Source organism: Corvus cornix, chromosome 13, assembly GCF_000738735.6.
Source record: "Corvus cornix cornix isolate S_Up_H32 chromosome 13, ASM73873v5, whole genome shotgun sequence".
NCBI classification, from domain to species: Eukaryota; Metazoa; Chordata; class Aves; order Passeriformes; family Corvidae; genus Corvus; species Corvus cornix.
Window position 1 is genome coordinate 12,613,279 of NC_046343.1, and position 13,897 is coordinate 12,627,175.

The window sequence follows — 13,897 nt, forward strand, 5'->3', positions numbered from 1 at the left end:
CACGTATATGCCTTTAAACATCTAAATGAAAGTCAGGAGTTTTTTAATGGTTGTCTACTTTAAACCCAAATAATTCCTTTAACGAGAGGTTTTAAAGGTTTAACTTAATTTTAGAATTTTTATTTCAAGCATACTTCCATAAAATTAACTTTTTGAATGCAGAATGCTTTAATGTCTTCCGTGTTGGTGCTCATTTGCAAGAAATCTGCACAGTTATTTCTTATGTACCAGTTAAATCTATCAGCCAACAGATGTCAAGTGTAGCAAAAATGCTATAATAATATTATGGTCTAATAATAGTTATAATGATTCTAATTACCTGGTGCAGCTTTAGAGAGAGGCAGATTCAGAAATTGGTGCAAAGGAGGTGTTTAACCTTGAACTGCAGAAACAGGGCACTTCCAGAGGTGCCTGTGCTGTGCCCCCTCTTCCCTGTCAGACATCCCCACTCCCTTTATTTCCTCCAGCAAGCTGGGAGCAGCAGTCTGGTCTGTTTTAAATGATCAGACCTCATTCTGGCTGTGTTCAGAAGAGGAGAGGAGTGCTGGTGAGCTGAGGATGAGCACGTTTCCTGGAATACCTGGGAGTGTGAAGCCTGCTCAGTTTTAACCTCTGTCTGCCCTGCCCTTGGCACGCTCCCACTGCCTGATGATTGTGGCACTCGCAGATCGCTCCCGCCTCGCCTCGGGATGGCTGCGGAGCCTCAGCAATCTCCATCCTTTGTGCAAGCTGGTTTGTGCTGCTTTTAGGTGTCACGGGAGCCTTTGCCACAGCCTGGGAAGCACAAAGCCAGAATCTCCTGATGGGAGAGCGTTTGGGGGTGTGCAGGTGAGCGGCTGTGTGCTGCTGATCCCCGTGGAGGCTTCGGGGTGGGGGTGAGGAGAGCACTGGGCTGGCGCCCGAGTGCTGTGCTTGCCGTGCCTTCGCCAGTCTGGCCCCACAGAGCCTGGTCAGTCTCCTTCCCCAGCTGCTCCATGTGCCAGCTCTCTTACATCACTCCCAATGCCCCTTGACCACCATATTTTTCCTTCAGGAAGGATCCTGGGCTGCATTTTCTGTATTCCTGTGCTTTTTGCCTGATGTTGCTGTGTGCTGTTAGTGCTGTGGGGTCCCAGTGCTCGTTGTTGCTGCAAGACCGATACGGCAACGTGTAATAGATCCCCTCTTGCCACAGCTGCTCGTTTTAATCCTGTGACATGCAGGCGTGAGCAGTCTCTGGTTCACAGAGCAGGAGCCTTTCCACAGAGGAAGCTCTGCGTAGGCTGGAAGTTGACAGCTTTCAATAATTATATGCTGAACCTTCTTCCTATAAATAATAGATACACAGGCTGATGAGAACTACAGGAACTTGTCTCTCAGTTGCTGCTCCCTGGCATGGACAGCAGCTGGGAATCTTCTACTGTTTTCCTGTAAAATGGATCCAGAGGTGCCCTTGCAAGGTTTTCTTAATTTCCAGCCTGCTTGTAGGCTGACACGCTCTGCTTCTCTGGAAAGCCCTGCCTGCCAACACCTGCAGCACACCTTACCCCAGGGCTTGTGCTGATGAGAGCTCTGAACCTCGGGGAGGTTCAGCCTTTCCCTCGGGGAGGTTCAGCCTTTCCCTCGGGGAGGTTCAGCCTTTCCCTCGGGGAGGTTCAGCCTTTCCTTTGGGGAGGTTCAGCCTTTCTTTTGGGGAGGTTTGCCTTCTTGCTGGAGTCAGTGTGTGTGTTGGTGCATCACCATGGAGATGAGGCCACAGGAGCTGCAGGGCACAGCCTTTTCCAGGCTCGCATGAAGAAGGATGCGGTAATGGGCTCCGCTTATTTAGGGAAAATGATTTCTTGGAGTAAATAAATTGTCAGAGAACACTTGGCATCACCCCAGGTGCTATTAAGGAAAAGATCTCTTGAAGCCAGAGCTGCGAGGCTCGCACAATGTTCACTTGCTTTGAACACTCTGCTTTGGGGTGTTCCACGTCAGGCGTTGCCGCTGTGCCCAGCGCTGACTCACTGACCCGCTTGTGCTCCTGCTCACCCCGAGATAACAAAGCTCCTGTTGCTTTTCTCCTCCCTGGGTATGTATTTCTCATCCTGCCACAACAGCACCTTCCTGCATCCCTTTCCTTGGCCACTGAGTGTCCAGGCTTTCACTGCTTCCACTGGTTACAAGGCTTCACTTGCCGTGACTGCTGCTGCTTTGGCCGGGTTTCCAGAGGACGTGGAGGGTGTGTGGCTGCACTGAGCTCTGCTCCGTGCAGAAACACCTCTCTGCGTTGACAGATTGTGCCAGCACACCCCAAAACCCTGTCTGCTCGTGCTGACACTCTTGGGGGGTTGGGGACACTGCCCTTTCCACGTGCCTGGCCCTGGCACACTCTTTCCTTGTCTAGTTTCTGGTACACAGAACCCTCCCAACACGGTGTGGAAGAGCCCTGTGGCACCTCGCTGCCTCATCGCCTCCACGTCTCATCCTAGACTTCATCTGTAAACATCTCTTTGCCCTTGCTAAAAACTCTGTCTCTTAATTTCTCTCTGCAGGAGTATTATTTAATTTGTAACAGTTTTAGGACGTTATTTGAAAAATCCGATATGAAGCTGTATTTCATTTACTGTAATGATCCACTAATGCAGGCATATTTCAAAGGCAGGCGATGCAGTACTGTGGGGTTTAATTAAATTTTGTTTTTCAAGTAAGCATCAATAGACAGACAATAACAAATGGTGGACAATATGCATACAGAACAAAGTTTTCTTCATTTTCCTTTTGAAGACTGTGGAAGTGAAAATGTATAGCCCTTAAAATGGACCTGGCCTGCTCACAACTGCTGCTTTAGTGTCGTTAACTCACTTCAGGGGGAGTTTTTTTTCTTGCTCTGCCTTAATTAATTTTCTTGCTCTCTTCCTGCCCAAAAAATAAACTGTTACACTGTGGAAAATTTCCAGCAGGAGCCATGGGTGATCTAAGTGCTTCTGCAAGTTCTGGAAGTAGTTTGGAATACCATGTTGTTACCTAATATGTGATGGCTCCTCCAGATGGGCCCTCCTCAGGGTGACAGAACAGAAGGGCTGGGTGTGAGGTTCCTGTGTCTGGGAACTGGACATGGCATGTGCCAACCTTGGAAAGGGAGGGAAAGATGGTGGTGCTGCCTGCAGCATGGTTGTACTCAGCAATCAGCAAGTGTCTCTGGAATGCATTTTGTTCCTTTTCTCCCAGCGAGTGTGGGGTAATGAAGTACACAGTGTATGTGGGGAGGCTCAGGAAGGGTGTTCCACGTCAGCAGGAGGCTTCTGGGAATCATCCCAGTACTCACAGCGTGGCACTTGGGCACGTGTTCTTGGGGTAAAGGAATTCATCAGTGGTGCTGTAAATGGGCTCCTTTGTTCAGATTTGAGGAGCAGGGTGAGATGGGATGGCTGAGGCAGATTTGGTTTTCTCCACGTGTCTGGAGAATTTCCCGTTGTTTAGGAACAGAACCAGAGTTTGCTGAGGAACCCGGTGCAGCTGCTTTGGACTCCCACAGCATTCCAGCCCTTTGATTCTCTCTGAAATCTCTCACAGTCAGAGAGCTGAAAAAAGCATGAATTTTTCAGAGGAAGTTTCCATTCAGAGATGTGAGTTCAAGCCATGTCCTGGGTTGATGCCTGAAGCTTTGCCTGCTTAACCTGCCTTCAAAGGCTAGGGCCAAGGGCTGTGCACTGCTCTCCACCACTGAGCTGGGCTGGGTCACAGTCCAGAGAGCTGTTGGCTGGAAACTGGAGTATGCAAAGGCTGGGAATCTGTGGGGACCTGACTCCTGATGTCTGCGCAGCTGTAAGTGCCTGAAAAGCATCGCTGTAAATGACAGACTTGTGTCTGTAACCTCCTCCTCCTCCCCGGGATCTCGGTGTAACACTTCCCGCGTTCCAGGAACAGCCTGTGTTTTGCTCCTTGCTGGAAGCAGCGCCGCGAGTCCTTTACAGCTCTCCTGGTGCCTGGGGCGCCTGAGTGTTGTGTTCTGAGAGGCTCCTGGGAACAATGATCCTGGCCAAGGCTCCAGGATGGGGTCCTGTGCTCCATGCCAGTCCGTGTGGCTGGAGAGGAGTCCTGGTACAGATAGGAAGGTGTCTAAATATAACTCGTCATCAGGCATCGGATGCTCTTTAAATAAACTGGAAAAACCCCACACAGCTGAGGTTTGTACTGGCCCTGCTGATGCCAGGGGGAATGCCCCGTGCCTGATTCCTTGTTCTTCCCTTGTTCCTTGCTTTAGGCTGCCAGATTTCCCGTTTTCTCACTTCATTTTGTTGATAGGCAGTGTCGAGGTTCTGCTGCTGGAGTTTGGGGCAGGAGGTTGCTTTCTGGTGACTTGAAGCAACATCTCCAGCTTCTCCTGTCCTTTCTTTGGATCTCCTGCCTTTCTCTCTGTGGCTGCTCTCACTTTGCCATAAACTAACCTCCTTCCAGCCAGGAACCTCAGGCCTCTTGCAGACTCACTTTTATGGGGCCATTATCCATCTTCTATAGGAGGAGTGGCTTTCCTGGCTATGGCAGGGCTCAGGTGGCTGCTCCCAGACGGAGCCCACTGGAGCATCTGGAGCCAGCGGCTGAGCCCTGGGCTGAGGGATGTGCCCTCTGTGCAGACCAGGGAGTGCTTGAGCTTGGTCTTTGCAGGAGCAGGTGAGTGATTTGAGATCCTCACAGTACTGCTGGCATAATTTATTCCTGCAGATGTGCCCAGAGCAGTTTTAGGGGTTTTTTCTGCCCAGCAGAATCACAGAGAAGGACATGTCCAGGTCGTGTTCTTTAGTGGTTCTTGTAGGACTGTGCAGCAAACGGGACCTGCGAGGGGCCTCAACACAAGGGCACAAGCCCAAAACATGGGAAACTGCAGTGGTGCTTGGGAATGAACAAAAGAAAAGGGCTCTAGGACTATTTAAAAGAAAAAATGAGTAATCTGTAATTCAGTTTTGAGGGAATTCTTGTAGCAAGGGAGCATGTGCTGGCTGGGAGGGAGGAAGCGCTTGCTCAGACAAGTGATAATCCATTGCAGCACATTCCAGACACTTGACAGATATTGGCCTTCCTCAGGCCTCGCTGGGATGAGCGAGGTGCAGCACCACTGGATGAGGAATGTGGAGTTTCTGGACTATACAGAGTGATAATTTAAACACCAAATCCTTGCTCAGCATGGGTACTGCTGCTGGCTGCCTGGCCTGGGGTGCTGCACGGGAGCTGATGGTGCGCTGTGAGAAGTGTGCTGGGCTCCGCGAGCACTCGGGGCTGACGCCGGCCGGCTCGCTTTCTTGGATTTCTGCTTCGGAGTTTGGCAGCCGTCTGCTTCAGGGAGCACAGTGGCCTCATAAGAGTTTATTTGATCTGACACATGACAAATTGTTTCTGCTGGCGGCTACTTGAGGCGCAGTCTGTTCGCTGGCAGCCGTGGCTCTGCGGGCACTGGGAAGTGGAGGAAGGCAGGCCTGCCTCCTCCTCTTAGGGAACATCACACAGGGAGCGTTGCTGTAACCTCCCTGCCATCCCAGCCTCCCTTTTGCTGGTGGATAATTGTGCTGTTGGCACGGATTATTAATGATGTTTGTGTGCTGGGTGTGTCTGCAGGTGCTGGTTGTGGCTCCTGCGGCGTGCTGGCTGCGGGGCAGAGGAGAGCCTGTGTTCTGGAACCAGACCCACTTGCCATTAAAAATGCTTTGTTAAGTTGCTTTTTTTAGGACACCCTTTTAGCTCTGCAATGAGGAGCAGAATATTACATTCCTCAGCAGAATAAAAAGTACATGTCCCCTGTGAGATAGTGTAAATACATTTTATCTGTTCTATTACCTGCAGTTTTCTGAATATGTCCCCTAAGCATTTTAATCTTGTTTTCCAGAGTTGTCTCAGAGTGAGGAATCGCTCCTATTTGCAACTTTGGGAATGATTACTTGTTCATTAATTTCTTCCCTTTCCTGCTGTCCATCTATTATTGCTTCCAGGAGAAAAAAGCCTCTCTGTAAATCTCGCCCACAACAGGGCTGAGTGCCTGATTAGACAGAGAGTTATGTGTGCTGGGAACGTGTTCCTGAGAGCTCATCCTGGAGCTGTGGATGGAGCCCTGGGCGTGCTCTGGCTCCTCTGTCCCCGTTCAACGCCCTTGGGCACGCAGAGCCCGCCAGGAGCCCGAGCTGGCTCCCTGCTCCTGGCCCTGGGATGCCCAGCAGGCAGCACGTGCCAGGCCAGCCGGGCACACCTGGAGCACACCTGGAGCACACCTGGAGCACGGTGCCGCGGCAGGAGGCTGGAGGTCAGGGCAGCTCCAGCACCCGAGCAGGGCTTTGCTCCTGCCGCGCTTTGCCTGCAGTGCCGGGCTGCGGTTACGAAACGGGAACGAGACGGGACAATGAGGAGCAGTTGCTGCTGCCACGCTTTTGTCCAGCAGCTAAAAAGCCCGTTCAGAAGGTTCTGTGGAAGCGTTGTTTGCTTTGGTCTTTTTTTGCTCTTTCTTTAAGTACAGACTTAAAAGAGCTGGAGACTGGAGGCCACTGTAATTATTATTTCTTCCTGAATAGCACAATAAGTGTGCCATTTGTTCCATAAATGACAGGGTCCTTGCCTCGGAAAACATATGCGGCCTGTTCCCACTGCTGTTCCCTTTGACATGTGAGTAACTGCCCCTGCCTGCCTCTGGGTGCGTGGAGATTTCTCACTCCTTCATTGGGGTCGGTGCCAAAACTTGTCTTGACATGTGACGTGTGTGGTCACTGGAAGTCACTGTGGAGGCTGTCACTGAAACAGCCTGGATTCACAGAGCAGCTTCATTTAGATGGCAGCTGATGGAGGAACTCTGCAGAATAGTTGGGGATGAAATCTGTGTGCAGGAGGGGACAGCTGAGGTCTGTGGTTGTGGATTCAAATATGCTGCTAGCAAGAATTTTTCTTGCTTCTTTCCAGTCCCGTGAGATATTTTTCTCTCTCACAGAAGATATTTGTAGAGTTGTATAAACTATGAACACCTGCGACCTTGCAAAACCTTTGTTTATAGTACAGAAAATAGAAAAATATTTTGACAATGGACGTTTTAGGATTTTAGCCAATCACATCAAGGGGTGGATGATCCTGATCCTTTGACCAATTAGACTGTGCAGAAAAAAGTCTATAAAAGAGTTGTAAAATAATTAAATAAGGGAATCTTGCTGCACAATTCCTGCCTGCTGGATCTCTGTTCTCCCTACCACTGTGGGATACTGTGACATGTGGTCATCAAGTGAGAAGCTCAGACATGCACAGACAGGGTCTGGCAGACCTGTGGTGGATGTGCCATGTCCCCACCTGCCGTGGCACCACCAGGATGCAGAGGCAGCTGCTCAGGATGTTCTGGTGTCCCACAGCAGAGAGGAAGGTGCTGCAGATGCATCTTTGATCAGAGCTGAGGGTGTGCACAGTAACAGCCTGCTGCTCACTTCGAGCTCTTGGCTTTGCCAGTCATCTTACAGCAAACACCAAGACACGGAGAGTGAAAATCTGTGTCCTTTGGCTGCTGCTTGGGTGTTTGCAGAGCCAGCAGATGCAGTGGCAGCCGGGACTGTCAAAGGAAGAACCCTTTGTGGACCAGTGCTGCTCAGCTATTGAGATATGCCAGTCCATGAAGTGGCTCTTTATAGGGTATCTCACCAAAAGGAGTTTCCTTTTGAGTGTCTGCATCTCCTGCTGTTGGTCTGAGCTCCAGATGAGAAGCAGTGCACTGACTGGAAGCTGCTGTGGTTACAAACAGAGTAACTGTCCCTTGGAAGAGAAAATTGTGGAGGAAACCCACTCAGTTCTGGTCACATCTCTGTTCTCCTCCTTCCCCAGTGCAGGTTTTAGACTGGTGTGGCTGAGAGGCAGTGGGATGGAGTTAAGGTACTGCTTCGAGTGAACCCCACAGCTCTGAGGAGCAGGGAGTGTGGTTGTGGAGCTCAGGGGGGACCTGTGGACCGGCAGCTTTACTCCCTCCTTCGTTCTCTCTCCATAACCTGTCAGTTCAACTATCCATGGGGCAGCTGAGCCTCCCCTGCGGTGGCTGCTGTGATTCCAGCGGCACGCGCGGGGTCCCGTGGCGGCGCAGGCATGCGCAGGAGTGCTGTTTCATAACCTCTGCTGGCATTCATGACACGTTCAGAGACAGGTTCTCCACTTAGTCAACGTTTTCTGAGGATTTAGGGCTGAGGAGCTCTTTGAAGCACCGATGCAGCTTGTTCTGCCATGACAAGGTGGAGATGAACGCTGGCGTGGCTTCCATTCCCCAAGGAAAATGCTCTTTTGCATGGATCGCAAGCTGTGGCTCTGCTGCTGTTTGGGGAGACCAGAGGAATCTCAGAGCCAGGCGCTCTGTGCCACATCAAAGCCTTCCCGTCTGAAGCTGCGGTGCTGGGGAGCTCCAGCTCCATGTCCTTCGTGTTTGGGCAGCAGAAGGAAAGAAGATCCCTGAACCAGGAGTCACTTGAGGGATCAAAGCTCTGCTTAGCAGAGGCTGACGAGGCAAAAAGCCAGGATGGCAGCAGGAAGGACACAAAGCCTGCGGAAGATCTGGGCCACCTGATAACAGACCTCCAGAGGGGCCTGTGAGACCTTCTGCTCTGCTGGAGGAGCGGGGCCAGCATCTCCCCCCGAGGAGGCAGGCCTGCAGTGTCCTGGGCTTGACTGGAGCCATTCTGTTGTGCCTGAGGGATTGTTTAATTAAAAAGAATGCTGCACCATCACATTTCAACTGTTTTCTCCATACATTGCTGTAAGTAACATCTAAAATAGCTCTAAAAGGCAACAAACCATTCCCCAAAGTAGGGGTGGCAGACGAAGAACAGGAGAGGGAAGGAATTATGTTCTCTTTCAGCTTTCTGTGTCTGTGCATTTGCTTCTGCATTTGCAGCCCTTGGGGCTCTTTTTAATTTAAATTTCCTTAGGAAAAGCCCTGCTGAAGGAATGCTGCCTGCAGTGGCTGGCTGTTCTGCTTTGGCTTTGGCCTGGAGAAACTTTGATGGTTGGGGAGCAAGACTAGCTTTTCAGTCTTTGTGGGAAATGCTGGGGCCTTATTCCAGGTCCTTGTGCCAGTCTGGCAGCTCCCGAGTGGGTTTGACCCACGAGGTGGATCCCACTGGGAGCTTGCCACAGAACTGGAAGCACGTGGGAGCCCAGCCAGGGCTGGACATCCAACCAGGCACCCCATGCAATTAATCCACAGGCTGCTATGCCATGTTATTCCTGGCCACGTATCCTGAGCACGCAGGGGGCAAGCCCCACGCTTGCTGCCCGTGTGCCATCCTGCTCCCTGCTGCTCCCTGTCCCCCGGGTTGTCACGGGGAGTCAGAGCTGTCACCACTGCCTGGCGCTCTGTGGAGAGGTGAGAAAATGCATTTTTCATAAACCTCACAGCTCACCGCTCCTGGCAGATCGATAGGGCAGCTGGAGCAGTCCTTGGCGTGCCCGCTGCCGGGGCACCTCTGTGCCACGTGCTCTGCAGGGAGCGGCAGGGCGGTCCTTGGCTTGGCAATCCCCATGGGAAACCTCCAGGCTGAGCTGGGGCTGGCAGGGAGGGTCCTGGCTGGGACAGGCTGAGATAGGGCCATGGGGATGGATAGTTGTACTGGGCTGGCGGTGTGGTGCTGCTGTGGGAGTCGTGTGCCGGTCCATCACCGCTGGGTTTCTGTAACACTGAGCAGGAATTTTGCATGGTTTCTTAACCTCTTAATTGAGCCTCTTTATAGGGAAGCCAGCATTTGACAGGGGAAGGAGGTTGTTATGCCCTGTGAGAGCCACGGGTGAACAGCAGGAACTTGGGAAACACAAAAAGCTGTTTCCAGAGAGGCTGGGAATAAGCCAGTTAAATCCCTGGCAATTCGTGGGCCCAGCTGAAGTGGGACATCAGGGTTCTCTGGGACCTGGTTAGTGCAGCATGTGCTTTCTTTCCTGTTAGATTCTCCAAGCTTGGGAAAGCAGAGGGGGTAAAAAACCACACTGAATGCTGGCAGACTCCTGGGTTAGTGTGAGCAAGGTGTCACCTTGCAAATAGAAACTGATGAAAAAGGTAGATCTGAGTGGGGGGAGAAAACATCACTTATTCTATGTGCTGTGCATGGGAAATTGCAGCAAGGAATAGGAGAAAGGCAGGAGGAGAGGTGTTTTCGACTGGGCTTTGGGGTGGTGGGGAGGTGAGGAGGAAGGGGAAAGCTGTTTCAGGCGGTTGAGGTCAGACAGCTTTCAGAAAGATGTTTGTCCTGAAGGTCCCTGTGCATCTCTCATCTCCTGGCAAGTCCTAAAGTCTTAAATTGGTGCAAATCAGCACCAGCGCTCTGGTGGGGACTCGAAGGTCCCTGCCAGTCCCAGAGCTCTGTGGAGCGGGAGTGTCATGTGGAGTGCAGACAGCCACAGAGCCCTGCGAGAGCAGCTGCCAGAAATCCAGATAGATGCACTGCTTATAAATAATAAATGATAAATTCAGCCTCTGATCTCCGAGGCACGCTCTGCTTCTGTACACTCCATCCTGGCAGAGAAGATCCCCCATCCCGCACTCAGCGCTCTCTCTCTGGCGTGGAGGCTCTGGGGGGTGCTGGGGATGCACGGGCTGCAGCTCCTGGAACTGGGGTCGTGCTGAGCCCCGGTGGAGCGTGGCCCCTTCTGCCACCAGCACTAATGAGCGTGGCCCCTGGTGCCACGGTTGCTAACGAGGGTGGGGAGGGCGAGGGCAGCCTTGCTCAGGCTTCAAACCACCGAAGTACAAAGCTGTGCTCCTGCCCTCTGGGGAGCAGCGTTTTGTGTGAATGCTGCTTGCTGAACGAGTTAATTAAGTCAATTTAAATGATAGACTGAACGATGCTTAGTGTTAAACTCTGCGACTTGTATAAGCAGCAGGGTCAGGGCTGCTGTGGCCGGGTAGAAGGGGCGATTCTGGCTTTATCCAAGCGATGCACAGCAACCCCCTCCTCTGCTCTTGGGGGAGCTGTGGCAGTGCCGGTGAAGCTGCCGGTGCCGAGAGCTGCCCGTGCCGTGCCCGGGCACCGCTGCGCTGTCTCCTGCTGCTGGACACATCCCTGTCCTGCTCCCGCTTGCGCCGGCACCTGGCAGGGCTGTCGGAGCTGCGTTGGGTGGTGTCATGGCCAAGCTGCTGCTCGAGGGGCTGATGTGAGCTGATGGATGCACAGGGAGCCTGGAGGGGTTATTAATATTTATTGTTGTTATTTGTTAGCAGCAGTTACAAAGGTGGCACCACTGCTCGGTAGATGCCGGGCTCTGTAAACACGTGTTTGTGCCGTGGTGATCCTGCTCCTCCCGCCCTGTGCCCATGCCACAATTCCCTCCTGTGTGCTGGGCCCAGTTTGGAGCGAGGCTTCTGCTGCAGGTGGGAGCAGGACCTGCTGCCTGTGCTCAGGATGGGCCCAGCCAGCCCAGTTTATTCCTGTAAACCTCAAAGCGTGGCTTCCTTGCTGCGTGGGTCCTCTGTAGGCAGCAAGAAGGTGTTCCCACAACTTTTCCCTTTGTGTAGGAGTGTTTTTAACATGCCAGAGCAGAGTCCTGGTAGGAGTAAATGATGAGGAGCAAGCAAGAAGAATAAATGGGGTTTTTTTAAGTGATTTCATAAGTGACATGAATGGAATGGTCTGCATGGCAGCTACACCCTCTCCACTGAGATCCTGGACGCGTGAGGGTGCTTGCAATCGAGTGCTGCTGCTCGCTGGGCTGTCTTTTACCTGTCTGGGGCTTCATGCCCAGGTGGGACCCTCTGGCAGGGCTTGGGGCTCTCACTGTAGTGGGCTCCTCTGTGGGGCTGGAGGCACAGGGGTGCTTTCCTGAGGACAGGATGCCTGGAAGAGCAGAGCTGCTGAGATCATCCCAGGCATGCCAGTGTAGCTGTGCAGTCATCGAGCAGGAAGGACAGCTGGCCACAGGGTGCTCCTGAGGAGCACCAGCAAACATGAGTGCTCCTCACAGACCTGGGGACCCTCTTGCTCAGAGGAGGATGATTTCAGGTCAGGTCAGCTAAATTTCCTTCTCTTTCTCCATAGCACTGCACATCACTTAGCCTGTCACGATGGGCTCAGCCGTGGATGCCACCCATTAAAAGGACATTGTGTGTGAAGGGGATCTCAGCTCGCTGTGATTGCACTCTGTGTCCTGAGAGCCCTCTCCAATCCCTCAGCTCCTGGGCACAGCTGGCTGGAGAACACTCCCTGAGCTGCTGTTGCCCAGGAAACTTTCCCTTCAGCCGCAGAGGCTGTGAGTGCCGGCACGTCTTTGTGCCATGGTTCAGCTGGAGAGTGCTTGGGCCGTGTTCCTCGAGGTTTTCCATCCTTGGCTGGCTCTGCCCTGCACTCAGCGAGGGAGCTCTGGCAGTGGTTTGTGCTGGGAGACACACGATGTGCTGGTGGTGCTCCCATCAGCGCCGGCCATCTCGGCGAGGGGTGGCTGGATGGAAACCTGGCCTGAACTAGTTAATCTGCAGGCAGTTTTGCAAGGCTGTAATACCCATCCTGCTCCCTCAGTTCATCCCTAGATGGGAACAAGGATTAGCTTATTGGTATTGTTTATTCTTAGAGATAATTGGTATTTTTGTATGAGCACTGGTGTGGCAGCAGGACCAGGGCAGTGTCCATCCCCTGTGCTGGCCCTCCTGAGGCACCTCCAATCTTGTGTTTGGTTCTGAGCTCCCATGGAAAGAAAAACATTGAGGGGCTGGAGCATATCCAGGGAAGGGAATGGAGCTGGGGAAGGGGCTGGAGAGTCAGTGCTGTGAGGAACAGCTGGGGGGGCTCAGCCTGGAGAAAAGGAGGCTCAGGGGGACCTTCTCCGGGAGGGGGCAGCCAGGTTGGAGTTGGGCTCTGCTCCTAGGGGACAAAGGACAAGACAAGAGGAAATGGCCTCCAGCTGTGCCAGGGGAGGGTCAGCTTGGACATCAGGAGGAATTTTTCCATGGAAAAGCCATTGGAACTACCCAGGGAGATTTGGAGTGCCCATCCCTGGAGGTGTCCAAGGAAGGGCTGGAGGTGGGACTCAGTGCTCTGGGCTGGGGACAAGGTGGGGATCAGGCACAGCTTGGACTCAGTAGCCTTGGAGGTCTCTTCCAACGTAAATGATTCAGTCATTCTGCGTCCATTTGGCTGCAAAGCCAGAGCCTGATGACCGGGCTGAGGAGCTCCAGGATGTCTGTGTGCTCTCCTGGAGCAGCAGATCAGAATTCAGATGAGGCTTCAGATGGATGTGTTGGAGTGGCACAGGACAGGCAGCGTGGGCTCTGTGCCGGGACATGAGAACGTGGAGCGCTGGCAGCAGCAGGAGGCATTAATGAAATCCTCTCCTGTCGCTGGCTGCCTTTGAGCTGTCACCTGTGACTGCAGGAGCTGTGTTCCCGGGGCTGTGCAGGCTCCCTGATGCACAGCTCGAGCAATCAGTGGAAATGTCCCTGCTAATGGGCAGCACAACTCCGGGGCTGTTGTTTCTGCCGCCGCTGGTGCAGACAGGGATTTCTGGAGCTGTGGAGCAGAACCTCCCAGCCAGCAATGTCTCCTCCTCTGACAGGAGGATTACACACAGGAATGGAGACTTTTTGGAGTCTGACCCTTTGCTCTTTTCCTAGTACTTGGTTTGCTTTGACAAAAGAGGATTATTAGGAAAAAAATCAGCCCCTCCACTCTGCATAAGGGGAATCTGTGGCCTTCCTGATGCGGTTTTGGTGCTGCCCAGCTGCTGTACATGAGTGCTTCTGGATCCCCAGAGATGCCCTCAAATCCAAGCAAACATTCCCTGTGCAGGTGGGGTCACCATGACCACCCTTCCTGCTTTGCAGGCTGCAAGGGTTGTTTCTGAAAATGCATTGTTTGCACAGAACATTCCATGTGGAAATCCTCCCGTGCCCTCTGCGTGCGTCTGTCTGTAACGAGGTGTCAGCCTGTGCAGGCTTCTCTCCAGGAGCTTCAGAGCC

At 52.7% G+C, this 13,897-nt stretch overlaps 1 protein-coding gene across 4 annotated transcripts in view; it reads left to right on the top strand.

The window, feature by feature from the left end:
• SIL1 (SIL1 nucleotide exchange factor) overlaps positions 1-13,897 on the top strand; it is a 97,271-nt gene that overhangs the window by 5,131 nt on the left and 78,243 nt on the right. The window contains exon 1 of one of the 4 annotated variants that reach the window (XM_019292343.3): positions 1,895-2,053. The exons of 2 other annotated variants lie outside the window; for them this stretch is intronic. In XM_019292343.3, coding sequence (XP_019147888.1) covers positions 1,914-2,053 — 140 coding nt within the window. In that variant the 5' untranslated portion in view covers positions 1,895-1,913. Of the gene's footprint in view, positions 1-1,894; positions 2,054-3,760; positions 3,790-13,897 lie in introns of those variants that run through there. One more of the 4 variants, XM_019292345.2, reaches the window with a different exon arrangement.